Source organism: Podarcis muralis, chromosome 9 (assembly GCF_964188315.1).
Source record: "Podarcis muralis chromosome 9, rPodMur119.hap1.1, whole genome shotgun sequence".
Classification (NCBI taxonomy): Eukaryota; Metazoa; Chordata; class Lepidosauria; order Squamata; family Lacertidae; genus Podarcis; species Podarcis muralis.
The window spans coordinates 81,072,851-81,091,308 of record NC_135663.1 but is presented as its reverse complement, the minus strand read 5'-3'; the positions used below and the strand labels follow the sequence as shown (position 1 = coordinate 81,091,308).

Sequence of the window (18,458 nt, the reverse complement as noted above, 5' to 3'; positions counted from 1 at the left end):
CTGAAATGCAGGAATCTCAGCTAAAGCACCCATGACAGATGCCCATCCAGTCTCTGCTTAAAAACTTACAAGGAAGTAGAGTCCCACTGTCTAATAGCTCTTACTGACAGAAAGTTCTTCCTGATGTTTAGTTGGAATCTCCTTTCTGGTAACTTGAAGCCATTGTTTCAAGTCCTAGCCTCCAGAGCAGGAAGAAACAATGAGACCCCCTTGAATCCAGAGATTTGGATATACGCCCCAAGTTTAGATTTGTGACACATGGCCATTTCTGCCTGTGGTCACACCTTGGACAGTGGCAAACTCAAAGGTGTTTTCATTGCAGGGTGAAGTCTTTCTCCCCCCAGCTCTGCTCCTGACAGAGACTCCATCCCAAGTGCTTTCAGGATCAGGACTTCTTCTGGTTTAGAAGGAAGCTGGGGTTGAAAGGTCGACTCTAAGAACTCTCTCTTGCTGTCAGGCTAGTTCTGGCACCCTGCTTTTCCTGCTGAGCTTCCTGTTGCTTGCCTTGTCAGTCTTTCAGATAGTTCTTCTTCTATGCCAGTAATCCTGTCTTAGGCTCCAGGGCTCTAGTCTTTTCCCCTAGCTAAACAGCTCTCCTCATCTTGCTTGCAAGCCTATGTCTCCATGAATACCAATTTCTGTTGGTATTCAGCTGCTGGATGTTCCAGCTGTGGCAATAGTTGGATGCATAGGTCTTTTCCACATGGATCTCTTTTCGTTTTAGCTGGAGATGTCAGGAATTGAACTTGTGACCTTCCGCACATAAAGCATGTATTCTTCCGCTGCACTGAGGCACCTCCCCTGTGTGGTCCCTCCTCCCTTTGAGCATGTGGAACTAGCTGTGTAGTTCTCTGTGTCCTGGTCAAATTGCCCAAATGTCACCTAAGTTCATACATTCTGTGCGCAGACTTGGCATAGCCAAAAGCAAACAATCCCTAAAGCGAGGAGCATGACTCATTGGGGGGGGGGGGCAGTAATAAGGTCCTTTTGCTTTGCATGGCTTGGTTCATGTGTTTGCTCATTCACAATAGAATTGACTATAGGTAGTTCCCACTAGTGGTTGCCAAGGTTTCTCCAAAATATAGTCAAAGCGAGAGGTGTTTCTTTTTCTTTCCCCCGGTTATCTGGCTAAGACCCAAAGAACTGTGTGACTGGTTCTGCACACCAAAAGGATTGGTTTACCTTGCTCAAATAGCTGCCCGCTATGTCTTTTGGCAAACTTCTTTTGAAATTGAAAGGACTTCAGTGGCATGGAGGATCCAGTACCTGGAAGTCAAAGAACCCCACTAGCTCAATGGAAAGCTTGGTGCTTGGCTGAACCATTTGCAGTCGACATTTTAATCAGGCACACACGCATCATGACCAGGCATTGAAGAAACATGCTCTCACGGAAGGCAGTGATGGCCACCAAGCAAGAAAGAGGATTAGACAGATTCACGGAGGAGGAGAGGGATGTTGATCACTCCTAGAAAGGATGGCTGTGCTTCTGCCTCCAAGGCTTCTGGAAACCACAGGAGGGAGAGGGCTGCTCTTGTGCTCTGGTCCTGCTTGTGGGTTTTCCACAGGGGCATCTGGGTGGCCCCAGTGGGAACAGGATACTGGTCTAGATAGGCCTCTTCTGGCCTGATCCAGCAGCTAGCTCTTCTTACATCCTTGATGTCATGCCTAGTTTCTCAAAGGTTTGCTGCATTTGAATGTGTACAAGTGTTCTATATAGCACTGAATAGTAAACTTGTGCAGTCAGACAAAACATTGCCTGATAAATCAGTAAAATACTTGGACTAATTACTCTTACTTTTTATGTTTTCAACGCAGAATACAGCAGATCAGCTTGCATTTCACGTGGCAGGGGGATTTACAGCCCTGGAACAAGTCCTTCAAGTTGTGACAACTTCGGCCAATGTGAATGCAGTTTCACGAATCCCTCTGAAGTGAGTAGGATCTTTTTTCATAGAATCATAGAGTTGGAAGCCAAGCAGGGGGGTTCCCTTGCCTTTTTCTCGCGGTCAGTAAATTAATGGCATCATTGGTGGCTAGAACTATTTTTCTGGCTCTTGTTCTATCTGGCCTTCCTGTTTATTGATCTGTAAATGATAGTTGGTTTGCAGAGGGTTTTATACGGCTGAGTCCTGCTTTTGAAATCCTTTGTGCAAGGCAGGGCCTGACGCCAGAGCAAGTTTTTAAGCTATGTATTTATTTAAAACGTTTATATGTCACCTTTTGAGACTCTTTCAATGCAGCTTACAATGAAAACACAGAAATACAATGAAACTGCTGATAGATAAAATACTAGATGAGACTAGATGATAACACAGGCAACCCTTCTAAAATTACTAAAATATTAAAATTATTTTAGATGGCTTTGAGTATATTTTCACACGCTTGGACTTGCAGTTGTTGCGTATTTGTACAGAGAAAGTTATCTTGTCAGTCAATAGCATAGGAAGATGCTGTCCCAAATCTATGGTAGGTGCCAGCTTGCCATAGGTTCCATTTTGTGCCCACATGGAGCCACTTGGCAGCTGAAGTGACTTCCTCAGCACCGGTTGAAAAACTGGTGTTCTGCCAGTGCATCATGTGTTTTTCCCCCTCCCCTGGAACTGAGAAGCCATCATGCCCAGGCTTTTGACTTTGATTATTTATGTTGGTGGGATCTGTTGCAGAAGCTTTGTGCTACTTGTGATCTGTAATTTTGAAATGATTCTTTTTGAAACTAGAGGACTCATTGAAATAATTTTGTGTTGGGCAATGGTTTTGAAACCCTACAGGTTTTGAATACCTTTGCAAATTATTTTTGGTTACCTCCAGTCTACCAGATTGTTGTGTATATGCAAGTCTCATTTCACCCCGCTGCACTCCCCAGCCATACCCCATTTTAGTGCTACCTCATCCTCCTGTCCCTTCCATTGAAGAAGGAAGAAAAGAGGGAGGACACATGCAAACTTTGCAGGCAAGTTTTCCTCCAATTTCTACTGATGGGGGAAACTGGCATGTAGGCTGAGGGTATGTAGGAAATGAGCAGCAAAAAGGGGAGGGCGGGCACATGAGAGAAACGTGGAACTTAAAAGAAGGAAGTTCCTAATGAATGCTGAACTGCTTTCCAAGTTGTGTGAATAGAGCCTTTTGTGAGGGTTGCTGGGTTTCTATGGTACCTTTGGCAGTGATTCCAGTTGTAGGTTCAGGACAGGCATACAGTTAATCATAGATAAACCTTGGCAAATACTAATTTCAGGGCTCCAAAAGAACTAATCATAAAAGGAAGGATCCTATGTAATTCCAGTAGAAGCCTACATGGTATCCAGACAAGTGCAGAACGCTAGATATCTCACAGTCATTGCAGTTACTGATTTTAGGGTCACTATGACATGTTTGTTGTATATGATGATCCTCTAGATTTCAGCAGTCATGAGACACCAGAGGTCATTTCAGAAGTACCTGGAAATTCACATAGTTTGTAAAGGTACAGGCAGCAATTTCCTACCTATCTTGTCCCTGCCATTGCAACAGAGCAGTGCTCTGGGTGTGTGTTGTGCTTGTGTCAGGAAGAGAAAACAGTCTAAAACTTAAGGAGGGACAAATGGTAGCGTGAATGGAAAAACTCCTTTGTGACTAGTGCTCAGTTTGCACACAAACTAAAACAAAACTATGACTCCATGAGCATATGTTAGTGTGGGGGTACCCAGAGCAAAAATTGTGGTGGCTGCACTCCCTGCTCCCTCCTCCAGCTGTGCTGCCTGGAGCTAAGCCATGGTTTGGCTTCGACTTATTTACAAACCCAGGCTTGTCGTTTGTCTTGCAAGCTGTAACTGAGGTTGGTTGTTCATCTTCTGCTTGCAGTTTGTTTGGGGGAGACAAAACATGAGCCCAAGTTGACACATAACACTAAACCAAACCATGACAGAGCTCCAGATAATGCAGTGGAGCTGGGGCTGGAGTAGGAGGGAAGCAGCATAGTATCCACAAGCGCGCACGCTCTCGCTCCCTCAGCCATAGTTTGTCTTAGCACTGCAGGTGAACCAGGCCAGTATTAGTTAAGGTTAGTCTCTTCCACATTCTCTGCTGTAGCTTTGTAGATGGACTGTTCTACAGAGGAGCTTCCATTAGACAACTTTCTAAAAACCATCAGAGGCATTTCCAATATGGTTACCAAGAGCAATAGGCAAATGCCAAACATCTTGTCCACGTTGTTATATAACTGAGGGTAAGCTCTTGTCTGCCAAGTATTAACACAGAACTGGCAGATTTATAAACCCCTTTAAAGCAAACAACTTAGACTAAAAACCTTAGATGAGGCCCTTCAGAGAAACTTTTCAGTCATAAATTACATTGACGTTCCAAGAAAATATGATAGAGATGATATGTTTATGCAGTTTACGCAATGATTTAAAAACACCAGTTTAGAGATACTGTGACGTGCCATGGAGAAAGAAGTGTCGGGTTATATGAGGGCAGCGTTTGGGTGCTGAGGAACCCTTCGGAGGTAATGGAAGCCTGCCACAAATTGTTCCGTAAGCATCATGGGACGCCTCGGGGTTCTCATGCTGCTGGTGGTGACACGTGAACCCCCAGCGCCCCTGGGTGGAGCTGAAGAAAGGAAAGGACCAAGGCAGAACGAGAGCTCCAGACAACTTGCCGGCATAGCTTAGGACCAGGGAGGCTGTGAGGTGTTGGTAGGAGAGGAGTAACAGGCAAAGGAACTTGGCCTAGTGTGGGATTGTATGGCAGAGGTCCGACGCTTCCCAAATCTATCCCATTGAAAGGTATTCCTCCCACCTCAGCCTGGTGCCGCTCCTTGTGAAATTATTGCTTCTAAGCAGCTCTTACATCTGAAGGTGTCTTTATACTGCTAACCCTGCCAGGCCTGCGGACAGTGGTGGCTGGAGGGCCAAGAGGAAGAAAAGAAGGCAGGTGGATTTCTCAAGCGAAATCTGCTCTGTAGGGAGGAAAGTGAAGCAAACTTTTCGCCTGGGCAACACTTCTGCGGTGCTAGAAAAATAGCCTGCAGGGCCAACTCTCTTTTGGGGAAGGTTGTCAGCAAGACAACTCTGTGTTTCCCAGCAGTGTCTGTCCCCTTGGATGTATCCCATACAATCTTTCCTGATATTAGATGTTTCTTTTGGTTTCAGTTGGGTTTCTTTGCTGTTGTTACACATTATCCTTTTAAAAAAGAGAAAATAAAAGGCCCCAGTGGTATTTTAATAGCATACCTGTTTATGTCTCCCTTGGGGTGGATGTGAGGAGATTATATGCACTGTTATCCTCATCTCTTTCCCCAAAATCCTGGCAGCATGGGGCAGCTCAGAACCTTAATCCAATGTCTACAAGATAAAGCTTTATTTTTGCAAAGGTTTAACGGTATGCCTTTTGTTTTGGAGTTGCTGGTATTATTAGATCAGCAGGATAGACAGTGCTATGAAAAAAGTTGCATTTGTTCATGAAAGATGAGGGTTGGTTCCCTTACTGCCCTCTAATAAAACATTCAATCTTACAAATAGAGGATACATTTAATATTATGAGCCATAGAGATGAACAGTTTTATTAGAGGCATGTGCAGAAAGTCAACAAGAGCTGCATATCAAAACCTACAAATGAATGTAAGAAGAGGATTCACATAGCTGCTTCATAAATTGCTCAGATTTGCTACTGAGTGTGCTTGACACGTGTTTGTGTATACCTGTATGATAAACGTTGCAATATCTGGTGCAGAATTGTGATTTGGCTAGGAGTAATATATTTAGATAGACATTTTATCCTGTGATTCTAGTGCCTATGCACTACTCAAGGTGGCTTATAGCAATTTAATATAAGCAGAAAGACAGGTCCTTGCCCCAAGGAGTTTACAATCTAAAATTCAACACTGGGGAAACAACAGAGCAAAGAGAAGTGGATGCAGTTTATTTACTTATTGCATTTATAGGCCACCTTTCTGCCATATAGTTCCAGGCAACATATATTTCTCTCTCTCTCTCTCTCTCTCTCTCTCTCTCTCTCTCTCACACACACACACACACACAGAGAGAGAGAGAGAGAGAGAGAGAGAGAAGCAGCTGCAAGAAAGACGTGGTGCTTCCTGCTAAAAACACAAAAGTCAGGTGGTTAAGTTAACTCATACACAGATTTATAATCGATAGTGTTTGCTGTAGAAAAAATGGCTGTCACCCAGAGAGCCAGCTTCTTTACATGCTCCAAAGGGCTTCTTTCCGCCTTTGAACAGCAAGCCAATGTGCTGTATCCCCAACTGCTTTTGAAAACCCAAGTAAGAGGTTGCCATGTGTGGCTATGACTGTATGAAACAATGCAGGTCCACATCCTAATTGGACACACAAATTAGTAATTATTTGGATCCTGGCCTATGTCTCTATAGCTAATAAAATGACAGATTAGAGTAGTTAAGCTATGGAAATATTTCAGCTTGCTAGAGTGCTTAATCACTTCATCACCTCCAAATATTTCATTTTCATTGGAAGTTGGGAAATAGAATCAACCTTCATATAAATCATACAGATTTCTATAATCTATCTATATCTATCTATCTATCTATCTATCTATCTATCTATCTATCTATCTATCTATCATCTATCTATCTCTTGTTAGGCAGTTAAATCTGAGGTTTGAGAGAGTGTATGAGTGTGCATATGCATGCAGGTGTGCAAACAGAAGCACTCTATTGTTTTTTATTATTGTTTTCAAGGTACAGTACTAAAGATTCAAACCTGTCCTCTGTAGCTGCATGGCTTGGAAATTCACTTTTAAGAAATGGAATACTTGCATTTATTACCTAATGTAAGATTTTTGTAGGAAGACCGGCTACAAATCCCTAAAATATTTTCATGATTTTGCATTTTGGAGCTTTTGGGTGCATTCACATGTTACAGTAAGCCATAGTTGATGGTTTACCATGAACACATGTTGCATCCACTTCCCTCCTCCCCTGGCATGAGCAGGAGTGACAAACCATGATCACTGCCTAGCATTATATCCAAACTGAGGATAATTGCTTGATTCACTCCAAATCATGATGTGTTTCCAAGTCTTGTCCTTGACTTAGTAGTTGTAGTTGGAGCAAGACGAACAATGATCCATGGTTTTGGCCTAACACTAAGCTAAGGATCATGATTTGTTGCTCATGCTAGGGAAAGTGCAAACCTCCATGTTCACAGCAAACCATTAACTATGGTTTTCCATGATGTGCAAACTGGGCCATAGCCAGACTTAAAATTTGAAAAACCATAGTAAATTCTATGATGTTTCCAATTCTAACTTTCTCTCTCTCCCCCCCCCCCTTCCTTTGACTTGAGAAAATAAGCAGATGATAAATGTGCTGGGCTTCACACAAGTTGATGATCCGAGGCATGTGGAAAACAGTAGCTTATCCATGTGTCTGGGCCACCACCTGTGGCAGGTAGAGGAGTTTGCACTGATGTAGCTTCAGAGCCTGGCGTTCTCTGGTTCATGGGGTCACGAAGAGTCGGACACAACTAAACGACTAAACAACAAAGCTTCAGCAATGCTACTCTGGCTTGGCAGGTAGAGAAGAACATCTTGTTCTGCCAGACATCAAGTTATAATTTCATTATAAATCTTTCTTTTAAAATATCGTAGGAACGTAGGAAACTGTCACAAGCCAGGTCAGACTGTTCATTTGTCCTTCCCAGGGTTGTCTGCCCAGACCGGCAGTGGCTCTGCAGAGTCTCAGACAGAAATCTTTCCCCATCGCCTGCAGCCTGGTCCCTATAGGGGAAGATGCCCGGGATCAGCCAGGAAACCCTCTGCCTGAAAAGCATGTGCTCTGCTATGGAGCTCTGGTGCATCCCAGTATACAATGCACCCATTTTTTACCATTGCATGACAAAGTACATGTAAACATGCTGTGAATCAAGTTGTAAATAGTTTCTTGCAGCCAAATCTTAGGAAAAATAGGAGGGATTTACTAGAAAAACACAACCATGCTTCAGAGGTAGACAGATTGTAGGGTTCAAGCTGATTTAGGGAACCTAAGACAAAGCAGCCACCAATCATATTACATTCAACTATTATAATAAGCTCTTTGCATGCTGGATATGCTTTGAGGTGTGTGATGCTGGGCAGGGGAAACAGGAAATGCCCCAATTAACTAAATCCAATAAACTGAAGCTCAGTCCAGAGAAGACAGAGGCAATGTTAGTGGATGGTTCCCTAAACCAGATAGGTGGAAGACTGCCTGCTCTTGATAGGGTTTCCCTCCCTCTTAAGGAGCAGGTACATAGCTTGGGGTGCTGCTGTGTCCACTGCTGTTGATTGAGGCTCAGGCAGCCTTCTGTCAGCTTCGGCTGGTGGCCCAGCTACATCCCTCTCTGGACAGGGAGAGCCTAACTTCTGTGGCCTACGTTCTGGCAGCCTCCAAGCTGTATTGCTGCAATGCGTTATGTGTGGGGCTGCCATTACAAAATGCAATGGCCAGATCACTCACCAGAACAAGACAATTTGAGCATATAACACATATAATCTGGCACAATTGCACTGGCTGCTGATTAGCTTCTGGGCCCAATTCAAAGTGCTGGTGTTGACCTTACAGAGATCAGGACCTCAATACCTTAAGGACTGCCTCTCCCCATACAAACCAATCTAGACCCTGTGCTTGTCATCGCTGGCCTTTCTTTGTGTGCCTTCTCCCTGAGAGTTTTGGAGGGTGGCAGCAAGAGAACAGGCCTTTTCTGTGGTGGCTTGATTGTGGAATGCTCTCCCCAGAGAGACTCACCTGGCACCATCGTTACATGTCTTTAGGCACCAGGCAAAAACATTCTTCTTTACCCAGGCCTATGGCTATTAAATATTCTATGGCCTGTGAAAGGGGGGGGGGCGACTATTATGTTGATGACTATTTTATTATTAGGCTGTCTGTCTGTATGCTTTTTACTGTGTTTTTATCATTGATGTTCTGTAATGTGTTTTTAATGTTGTACTGCACCCTGGGACATTTTGATAAAGGGTGGTATATCAGTTGAATAAATCATAATCCCAGTGGTGCAGCGGTAAAACTACTAGCATATTTGCAAGCCTATGCAGGGTCCGGTCTGGTTTCAGATTAAATGGGGAACTGCATGTTGAGATTCCTGCATTGCAGGGGGTTGGACTAGATGATCCTCGGGGTCCCTTCCAAATCTACATTTTTATGATTCTATGAACAACATACATGGAAAGTGGAATTTTGCAAACCTTTGTGTTTAAGTGGGGGTGTCTTGTTTTAATTCATAAACCATTTCATGCTCATCTCAGGGACCTTGTACAGAAATGGTAACACTAGACAGCTGTCGTTTCCTTAATAAGATTAAAATTAAGAAATTAGTTTGCTGACTTTAATCTGCCATTTAACCCTGTAAACCACCTGGGACCTGCTCTGCTGCCAACACTTTGCATTCTGAATTTAAAAATTGTATCTCTGAACCTGAGCCGACAACATTTCTGAATATATTCTAATTATCGCTGTCTGAGGTTAACAAGCTTATACTGCTGGTTTTCTGCCTCCACGTTGTAGCATAGAATAAATGACAGAATTTGCCTTTGCCGCCTTGGTTCAAATGAACTTTGTTTTTTCTCTCTTTGGCGCTTCAGTTCCCCCACCCAACCCTTCACATAAGGATTTCTGTGGGAAACCATGACATGGGGGTTCTTAGTCTAGCATAACTCCCACAACATGATAAGAGTGATTTTGAAGTTCCTGAAGTTTTACCACTTGGGGAATGGATGCTTGTGTGAGTTGGCTTTAGAAATGTTGCAGTAAAACAGCCAATGTGTGGACTTTAATTCAAGATAAACATTTTCAAATAAATTTATTTTTCAAACCGTATGTGTTTTAAATTTATTTTTTGTGTTAAGCAAAAAAATAGAAGAGGTTCTTTATTAATAAATGACAAATCTTGATTGAGGGCCTTGAATGATTTTTAAGAACAAACCATTTTAGTTATCCTTTATAGACAGGATATGTTGATGTGCAGCTGACTCACCCAGATTCAAATAAACGGTTGGATAACCACACTGCCGAGTTACTATTGGAACAATGCCTTGTTTTTTGTTTCACAAATTTAATTTCTATGAAATATTTCTCTCCTGCCTTTTGAGCATGCGATTTCTAAGGTTGTGCAGAAATAAAATGCTAACATAATAGTATGTTGTAAAAAATGGAAGCTGGCTACTTTAAAAATGGTAGGCAGAAATCCACACAGAAGCGGGAATAATTAAATATCCTTAAACATCTGTGGAATTTTCGTTTAAGCTAATATCCAAATGCCAAAGCTGGCTCCAGGTTTGCACAGGCCCAGTCTGGGCAGTGGGTCATGATGGACTTGCTGAGTCTCTAGACACCCTTTTTATTTCCCATAATGCTCCAGAACAGTGTTGACTCCATTATGGGAAATGAAAAGAGTGGCTAGATCCAGCTGTTTGGCACTGCTTGGAGTCCCCAGATTTTGCAGGGGGGGTTAAGGGAGGCCAAGGTCGGGTGGCATCCGTGGGCACTTTGAGGGCAGCTGTTCTTCCAAATGGCACAGCTGCCTGGTAAATCAGCGGATTGAGTTGCAAGACATTCTCTCTGGTTGACAACCAGCTTTCCTCTGAAGGTGGGGGCACGCAGAATGAAACCTACTCTGAAGTTGCCAGGAATTGGGCAGGTCTGGCAGAAGAAAGGCAACTGGGCAAAAGGAAGGACATAACCTTTCCTATAGGAATCTTGACAAATAATCCAATCACAGTCCCTACTGACAAGCAAGTATATACCTCACATTTGCTCAAATGTCTGGTGGTCACTATAGATGTAAGATTTGCTTTAACTATCTAGCCTTCCATGGGTGTAGAGAAGGAGGGACAGCTGCCCCCCCCCCCATCAAGTAAATCAGTACAAAATACTTAACACCAACTAAGGTTCTGCCCCGCCCCCAACATAAATTCTGGCTTCGCCCATGTACCCATCCCTATCTTGAGGGCTCTGGATGGGTTGCAACATCTTTAAAACCCATGAACAAGGCAAAAGTTTACTAATCTCAACATGGTTAAAGTAAAACAATTCCGATACTGCTTTCCTTTTGGCTACAAGAAGCCATAGCACAAACAGAAACTTGGCCATGGATTTTAAATGTTCCTCTTGTTCTTCTTCCTCTTCCTCTTCTTCTTCTTTTTAAGTCAACAAATGATTCCTGATACTCCTGTTTGACAGGGGTATGTCTGCTCTTTTATCTGCTCTTTCCTAAAGAAGAATTGCTAGAATATGCTCATGTTCAGGGGTGCCAATCGTCTCCCAACCTGACCTCCTGGCACTACATAGCACGGCAGAAAAGATTTGGATTCCTGTTCACAGGAGAGAAAAGATAAAACTGGAGGGTGACAATAAGAAGATCTGTCCTCTCCTTGGTCTCTCCTCTTCCTGCCCAGCTTTGTCTTCTTCTTGCTTTTTTTTAAAGTATGTCCACAATTTTATTCAGGTAAAAACCTATTTTGGTGCTAGAACATTATATAAGCAGCTACCGATCCACCCAAAATAATTGTCCTCACCAAGAGTTTTTCCAGAGAAAACAGCATGAAATGTGTGTACACAACACAACCTTACATCAGTTGTTCCAAAATGCAATTTTGCAATATATATATTCCTTGTTTGTTCTCTGTTTACTAACATCACACACTCAAAACAAAAGCTCTCTGTACAAAAACAGATTAATAGCACCAATTAACCTCTGGGTTTGGAGAAACACAGGAGAGCAGACCTGGGCAAAAACATGCCCAGTGATGCTTCCCTCAATTCCTTTTCTTTTCTTTTTTTAATGCTTTAATGTGTACTTGAAAAGTTTTTTCAATTCATTATATATTAGGTCCCAAAACTTTTTCATCTTTTCGCAATCACACCACATGTGGTAGAGATCCCCATCTTTTAATTTACATTTCCAACAGGCTTTATTGTTCAATTTATACATTTTGGCCAATTTGACCGGGGTAATATACCACCGGTACATCATTTTCCCCAAATTCTCTCTTAAGGTTGAGCATGCTGTAAATTTCATCCCTTCGTTCCATAGTTTAGTCCATTTATCGTATTCAGTATTATAGCCAAAATCAACAGCCCACTTTATCATAACTTCTTTAACCATCTCATCCTTAGTATCCCATTCCAGCAGGTAATCGTACATTTTAGACAGGAGTTTTGTTCTGCTTTCCAAGATGTCTATTTGATATTTTGACTTTTTCTCACTGAATCCCTTTTTTTATCCTCTTTTACTAAACCATTTACCTGATGGTATTGTAACCATCCTGTAAGCCCATCTTTTATTTCATCATATGGTTTAATTTTCCACCCGTACTCTATTTTCACTAATATATCTTCATAAGTTATTCTCTTTCCCTCCATATTTAATTTTTTAGTTATTAACACATCTGTCGGGGATAACCACCAGGGTGTAGTTCTCTCTAGCAAGTTTTTATTTTTGTCCCATACGTCGTATAAGGCGCCCCTGAAGATGTGGTTTGTAAAACCTTTGTGTATTTTCACCTTGTTATGCCATAGATAAGAATGCCATCCGTATCTATTATTATATCCTTCAAGGTCCAATAAATCAATATTTTTTAAAATTATCCATTCTTTTATCCAGCATAAACAAGATGCTTCATAGTATAACCTCAAGTTTGGTACAGAGAACCCTCCTCTCTCCTTCTTATCTGCCAATAGTTGAAATTTAATCCTAGGTCTCTTTCCTTGCCAAATGAATCTTGATAGAGTTTTTTGCCAATCTTTAAACTGGGATGTCCCTTTGATCACAGGTATCATTTGAAAGAGAAACAACATCTTCGGTAAGATATTCATTTTAATTGCAGCTAATCTTCCGCTCCAGGATAGCTTTAATCTGTTCCAAATGCCCAGGTCCTTTTTAATCCCTTTCCATACTGGCGTATAATTATCACTAAATAAATTAATATTTTTCATCGTTAGCCAAATCCCTAAATATTTTACTTTTTTCACCGCATTAATTCCAAATTTTTGTTCCAGTTGTTCTGTCTCATTCTTATCCAGGTTTTTAACCATCATTTTAGTCTTTGTTTTATTTAACTTAAATCCAGATAGTTTACCAAATTCCTCTAATTCCTCTAATGCTTTCCCGACACTTGTTGGTGGTTCCTTTAAAGATAAAACCAGATCATCAGCATAGGCCTTCAATTTAAACTGTGCCCAGCTTTGTCAACCACTTGGAGGAGGCAGGTGGGGACAGAGCCAAAAAAGTCAGGGGCACATACTCCCTAAAGTCAATTTGCCAACCTTCATGTACATCACGTTTGCCTTTTAACTGAAGGAACTGCTGCGACCTTTGCAAATTACTGCATCAGCTGTGCCCAAAGTGCCAGAAAGCATATGTTGCCACAAAAAAGAAGAAAAGTTTTCAGAAGGCCTAAATGGTTGACAATCATATAGCAGTTTGTTCTGCTTGACTGCTGTCTGACATCTAGTGTAGTCATTTATAACTGTACGCAGCTTAGTACAAAATAGCTGCCTTTGTGTTCTTTCCACACTCTTAAGAGGTGTAAATGGCTCCCTAAACTATGGAATAAGTCCCAGTTGTCTGTAAGGTGATTGGTTATGACCTTTTGTATTCTCAAAAGTCATTCAGGTGCATTGGCAAGGTTCTGTTTTTTTGTTGGCTTTTGTTTTGTTTCCCTGTTTCCTCTTTTGTCACATTGCACCACTTCCCAGGTGATGCCTTTATGAACTGGTCCCAGCTGAGCACTGTCAGTTAGACAGGAAGATGGTGCTCATGTACCCTTGTTGCTGATGATTTTTCAACAAAATTGACCATTGATTGTCTCTTCCCTAATGCTGCATTTATTGTAAAAGATGGTTACATGGCAATGGCAAAATGCTAGAAATGTCTGCTATGATCATTTGCAGATGCTCTTTTATTAAGGATTAGTAAAACATGTATCACTTTAAGGGCTTTTGTATACATACGGAGCCACGTGTGTTTCACCCTTTACCTTGTTATGCCCTGTACAAAGAGGCTGCACTTTTAATGAATCTTAGCTTTCAGAGTTTTTGTTTTATGCTTAAATTTCGGCCACAGGGCAGCTGTTGAGACTGCCATGGACAGGCAGAATATTTATTTATTTATTTGCATAATAGGTAAAGGTAAAGGGACCCCTGACCGCTAAGTCCAGTCGCGGACGACTCTGGGGTTGCGGCGCTCATCTCGCTTTACTGGCCGAGGGAGCCGGCATACAGCTTCCAGGTCATGTGGCCAGCATGACTAAGCCGCTTCTGGCAAACCAGAGCAGCGCACAGAAACACTGTTTACCTTCCCGCACTTTGATGTGCTTTCGAACTGCTAGGTTGGCAGGAGCTGGGATCGAGCAACAGGAGCTCACCCCGTTGTGGGGATTCAAACCACCGACCTTCTGATCGGCAAGCCCTAGGCTCTATGGTATAGACCACAGCATCACCCGCATCCCATAATGTGTATATTGCCCAAATACCATAGATTCCGGCGTATAAGGCAACTTTTTAACCCCAGAAAAGAGGTTTAAAAGTTGGGGGTCGCCTTATACGCCGGGTATGGGTGGCGCAGAGCGGAGCTCCCCCCCCCCCCCCCGTTGCTGCTTTGGAAGCAGCAGCAGCGAGCGGCAGGCTCAGGTCTGCACCGGGTGGCTTTCTCCAAGCACGGAGCTGCCCAGCATATTAGGCGACTGGGCTTATAAGACAAATCCCCAAATTGCAGCTGCTAATTTGGGGGGGGGGGTCGTCTAATGTGCACAGTCACCTAATACGCCGGAATCTACAGTAATAATGTCCTCTGAGTGGTAACTTTTTATAGAAAGAACCACACTGTTCCAAAATGAGCCCACATTGCTCTATGAACATAGGGATCATGCTTCATGTGATCGTCTTAAAGAATAAAGGTTTACACTCTCAAATTTTAGGATGTTGTGTGCATTGCAAACGATTACCCCATTTAAATAGGCTGCATCTGAGGGACAGGTGAGAAAGCAAGAGCCGCAAGTACAGCTTGCCTCCTCCCCTTGCAGAAGAGTTGCCGCCTGCCGCCATTCCACAGGGCCACATTGCAGGAGAGATGAGCCACAGCAACCACCTTCGGCTGCTGAGCAGCGACTCCTGGCCGTGGTGACAGTGCTCTTATTATTCACATCATCATCAGGCTGGACCTGTGGAGAAGCAGCCCAATAATCGTGGATCTCTCTCCCTTTGTATATTTACCTAAGAATCTTACCAAAGTATTTTAAGTAGTTTGCTAGACCTTTGAGGGCCACATTTAACTTGATCTTTTTATCTGGAAATTCAATTTTTTATTTTATGGGTTCTTTCTTTCCTCCTGTTGTGTTCCATATTCAGAATTTGCTTTGTCCTTTGGCTGTGGTCTGCTGTTGGCATAAAAGTCAAGCTCAAAAGATGTCCCACAGAACTATTGATTTATATCACCTTGATTGGCAATTTTCCCTTAAGATGATTAAAATTTCACTTTATCTCTTAGGTCACTCTGCAGTACAATAAACGCTTATCACCTGGCCTGCAGTAACTGTGTGGAAAACTGCACCTATGTTTTGTTCAGCAACAAGATTACATTTTTAATGGACCTGTTGATGCACCAGTTAATGGTATGTAATGCTTTAGCTTTGAATTAACTGTGTTAGTGCCATAGTGGTGACTAGAAATACCTGATATAACTGGACCACTTACATCATGGATGTTGTGTTTACTTGATTTTACCAATGTGATGTGCAGACATTTGTATCTTCCTCTGACACATAAAAAGGAGCAGAATTGGGAGCTTGCAAGTTTGAGGAGGGCAGCAAAGGGAAGGAGGGGCTCAAACCACAGCCCCATCATCTGTAAAGTAAGAGGCAACATTTTAGGAAAAAAGGACATTTGCGTGAAGGGACTTATTCTTATTAATAATAACACTAATTAAATTTATCAGTTGGTTTATACAGTAAAAGTTCTCAAAGCAACTTGACAAGGTAAAATACAGCATATAAAGCAGTTTATACCAATGAACAATATAAAATGTGTAAAATGCTCACCCAACAACATATTAATAGGAATAATTCGTACCCACCCCACAATAGATGAGCACCACCATAGGAGACAACACAAATTAGCTTGGGTATACAATAAAAGTCCTAGCCTGTTGCCTAGAGGCTGACAAGAATGGCACTAGGCATGTTTCCCTGGGGAGAGCATTCCACTGACAGGGGCCACCACTGTGGTCAGGGGTTGAAGCCATCTCACGTTCACTGCTTGCTGCCGCATAACTTCCCTCTAACTGCTTCCACTTGGTCCAGCTAGGGGATAAGTGGCTAAAGGAGACACTCGGTAAGGAGACAAATGTTGAGGGGCAGGGGCGCATTCGCCTGAAAGAAAGCTTAGGTTTGTTGCCCTCTCACATGGTTGAAGTCTTGGAATTCACATGGGCTATTCTGCATTCTGTTTTTAATACATGAAAATGCATCATTCTGCATCTTAACAGGTTTTGCAAATCGAGGGGGGGTGGAAGAGAAAGACAGATACATTTTAATGGGGAAACTTTTAACTTTCACTTAATTTCAGATGTCATTAAATATTTTATTAGAAACTCATTTTTAATTCATAGTAACCTCCTTATCATGAGATATTTAGTCTAGGACTGCTACTTATAAATGGTGTGTATATGTTTTCATGAGCCAAGCAGTTTGTTAATTGAAAAGTTATGTATGTGCCTTGAATAATTTACATTGCACAGTTAGAACCAATACGCCATAGGACAGTTGACAAACACTTAAGAGGAAGCCTTCGTTGTCAACAAAAGGAACCTGAACGCAACTTGTAAATTCTGTTTTTCATTCGTCACATGGTCATTTGCCTTCCTCCAGCTCTTTCCTGGAAGAACTGAGGTATACAATTTGAGCTTGCTTCCACTTAGCTCTCTGTTGTACGTAGGAAGCCACAGTATGGTTGTACGTCCTCTGCTGAATGCACAAGATACTTGTTTGAGCAATTAAAGTATAAAAGAGTTCCACCGGCAGTTAATATGGTTTGATGTCAAAGGCCTATTCCTGGGCTCAGATTTCATTTGTTATAATTGTTTCTCTTTTGCATCTGGCCTGGGTTGGTGAATCTGGGGTCCCAGTAAAAGGCACATAGTTCCCATAAGCCTGAAGTCTGTCCTTTCCTGGAATAGGCATTCAGACCCTTTGTTTAGATGAAGAGGCAAAACTCTTCCACTCAAAAACGAACTCACACCAGTTTCTTCATCAAGAATCAGCCTCAGTGGCCATAACCTTTTCCCCAGATGGGCCTAGACCAGGGAGCTTCCACAGATTTGCTTACATCAGAGCAGCAGATCCTGTGGACCATTTCCAACTTCTGACACTTGGAGCAGCATCCAGTTATCTGCTGGCTCGTTGTTTTCCTTGACTCAACAGTCCTCTTTTCGTCTAACCACTTTAATGCTGACATTAGCTATATCAGAGACATACAATGCAGTCCCAAGCACATTTACTCAGAAGCAAGCCCCTCTCTGTTCAGTAGGTCTTATGCCCCAGTGAATGTACCGCATATTGGATTGCACCTTTATCCACTAAGACAAAAGCGTCCACTGGAATGAATGCCTGTAGGGTTTTTGTGAACTTATTGCTGAAGGGAAAGTTTAGTGAAACAAATCAGTGAAAGTTCTATTGTGTGCATAAATTGAGCCACTGAGTGTCCCACATTTATGTAATACGGATTATTGCATAGAAAACTAACATTGGGGGAGTGTGGTGTCAAGGTGTGTTTTTTTCTCTAGCGAAAGAATCAAATAGATTGTAAGAGAGGCTCACTTGTTCTGTTTGAGCAGTAAACTTGAATTGTTAATTTATAACAAGCCGTTGCATCCTATAAAATTTATAGTTACTTTTTGACATTTTCCCTAGAAAGACATGTGTGCATTGCATGATGAAATCTAAAAACTGAATATTTTTAGCAGTGTCTTAAGTTCGGGAGAGGTGGTGGTGATGTATTTCAGTACAAATTCTTTTGTGTTTTAAAAAATAGACTCTGTGGGGCAGGTTGGATTAATTTATTAATCAAGTGCTCTCAGATAGATCTAATGAGTGTTTCCAAATGTCTTTGGAAACAACAAGCTGAGCAAGTTAGCAAGCAATCTGAGCTTGCCTTGAACCTGGTCTTAGGTGCTTTTGTTCATTCAGTTAGTTGCTTTCCTTTCAGAAGTGTCACTGCCACCGTGGGTTAAATGTTCCCACCACATTTACTAAGCACCAGATTCTTGCTTCCACTGCCTCTTATGTACAGTACCTATTCCTGAACTATATCCAAATTATGGACAAAACCACGCATGACTAGCATACATTTTACCTTGGATTGCATTAATCTAGGAATCTTAATTATTTAGAACAGTTCCTGCAAGATTGGACTTTCCTTCTTTTTATTCACTATGAAATAATGCATTCCATTATTT

General features: G+C 42.1%; 1 protein-coding gene across 9 annotated transcripts in view; it reads left to right on the top strand.

The window, feature by feature from the left end:
• SCAPER (S-phase cyclin A associated protein in the ER) overlaps positions 1–18,458 on the top strand; it is a 203,665-nt gene that overhangs the window by 127,001 nt on the left and 58,206 nt on the right. For all 9 annotated transcript variants that reach the window (XM_028744781.2, XM_028744780.2, XM_028744779.2 and 6 more), the window contains 2 exons: positions 1,816–1,931; positions 15,495–15,618. In XM_028744781.2, the coding sequence (XP_028600614.2) occupies positions 1,816–1,931; positions 15,495–15,618 (240 nt within the window). The remainder of the gene's footprint in view (positions 1–1,815; positions 1,932–15,494; positions 15,619–18,458) is intronic.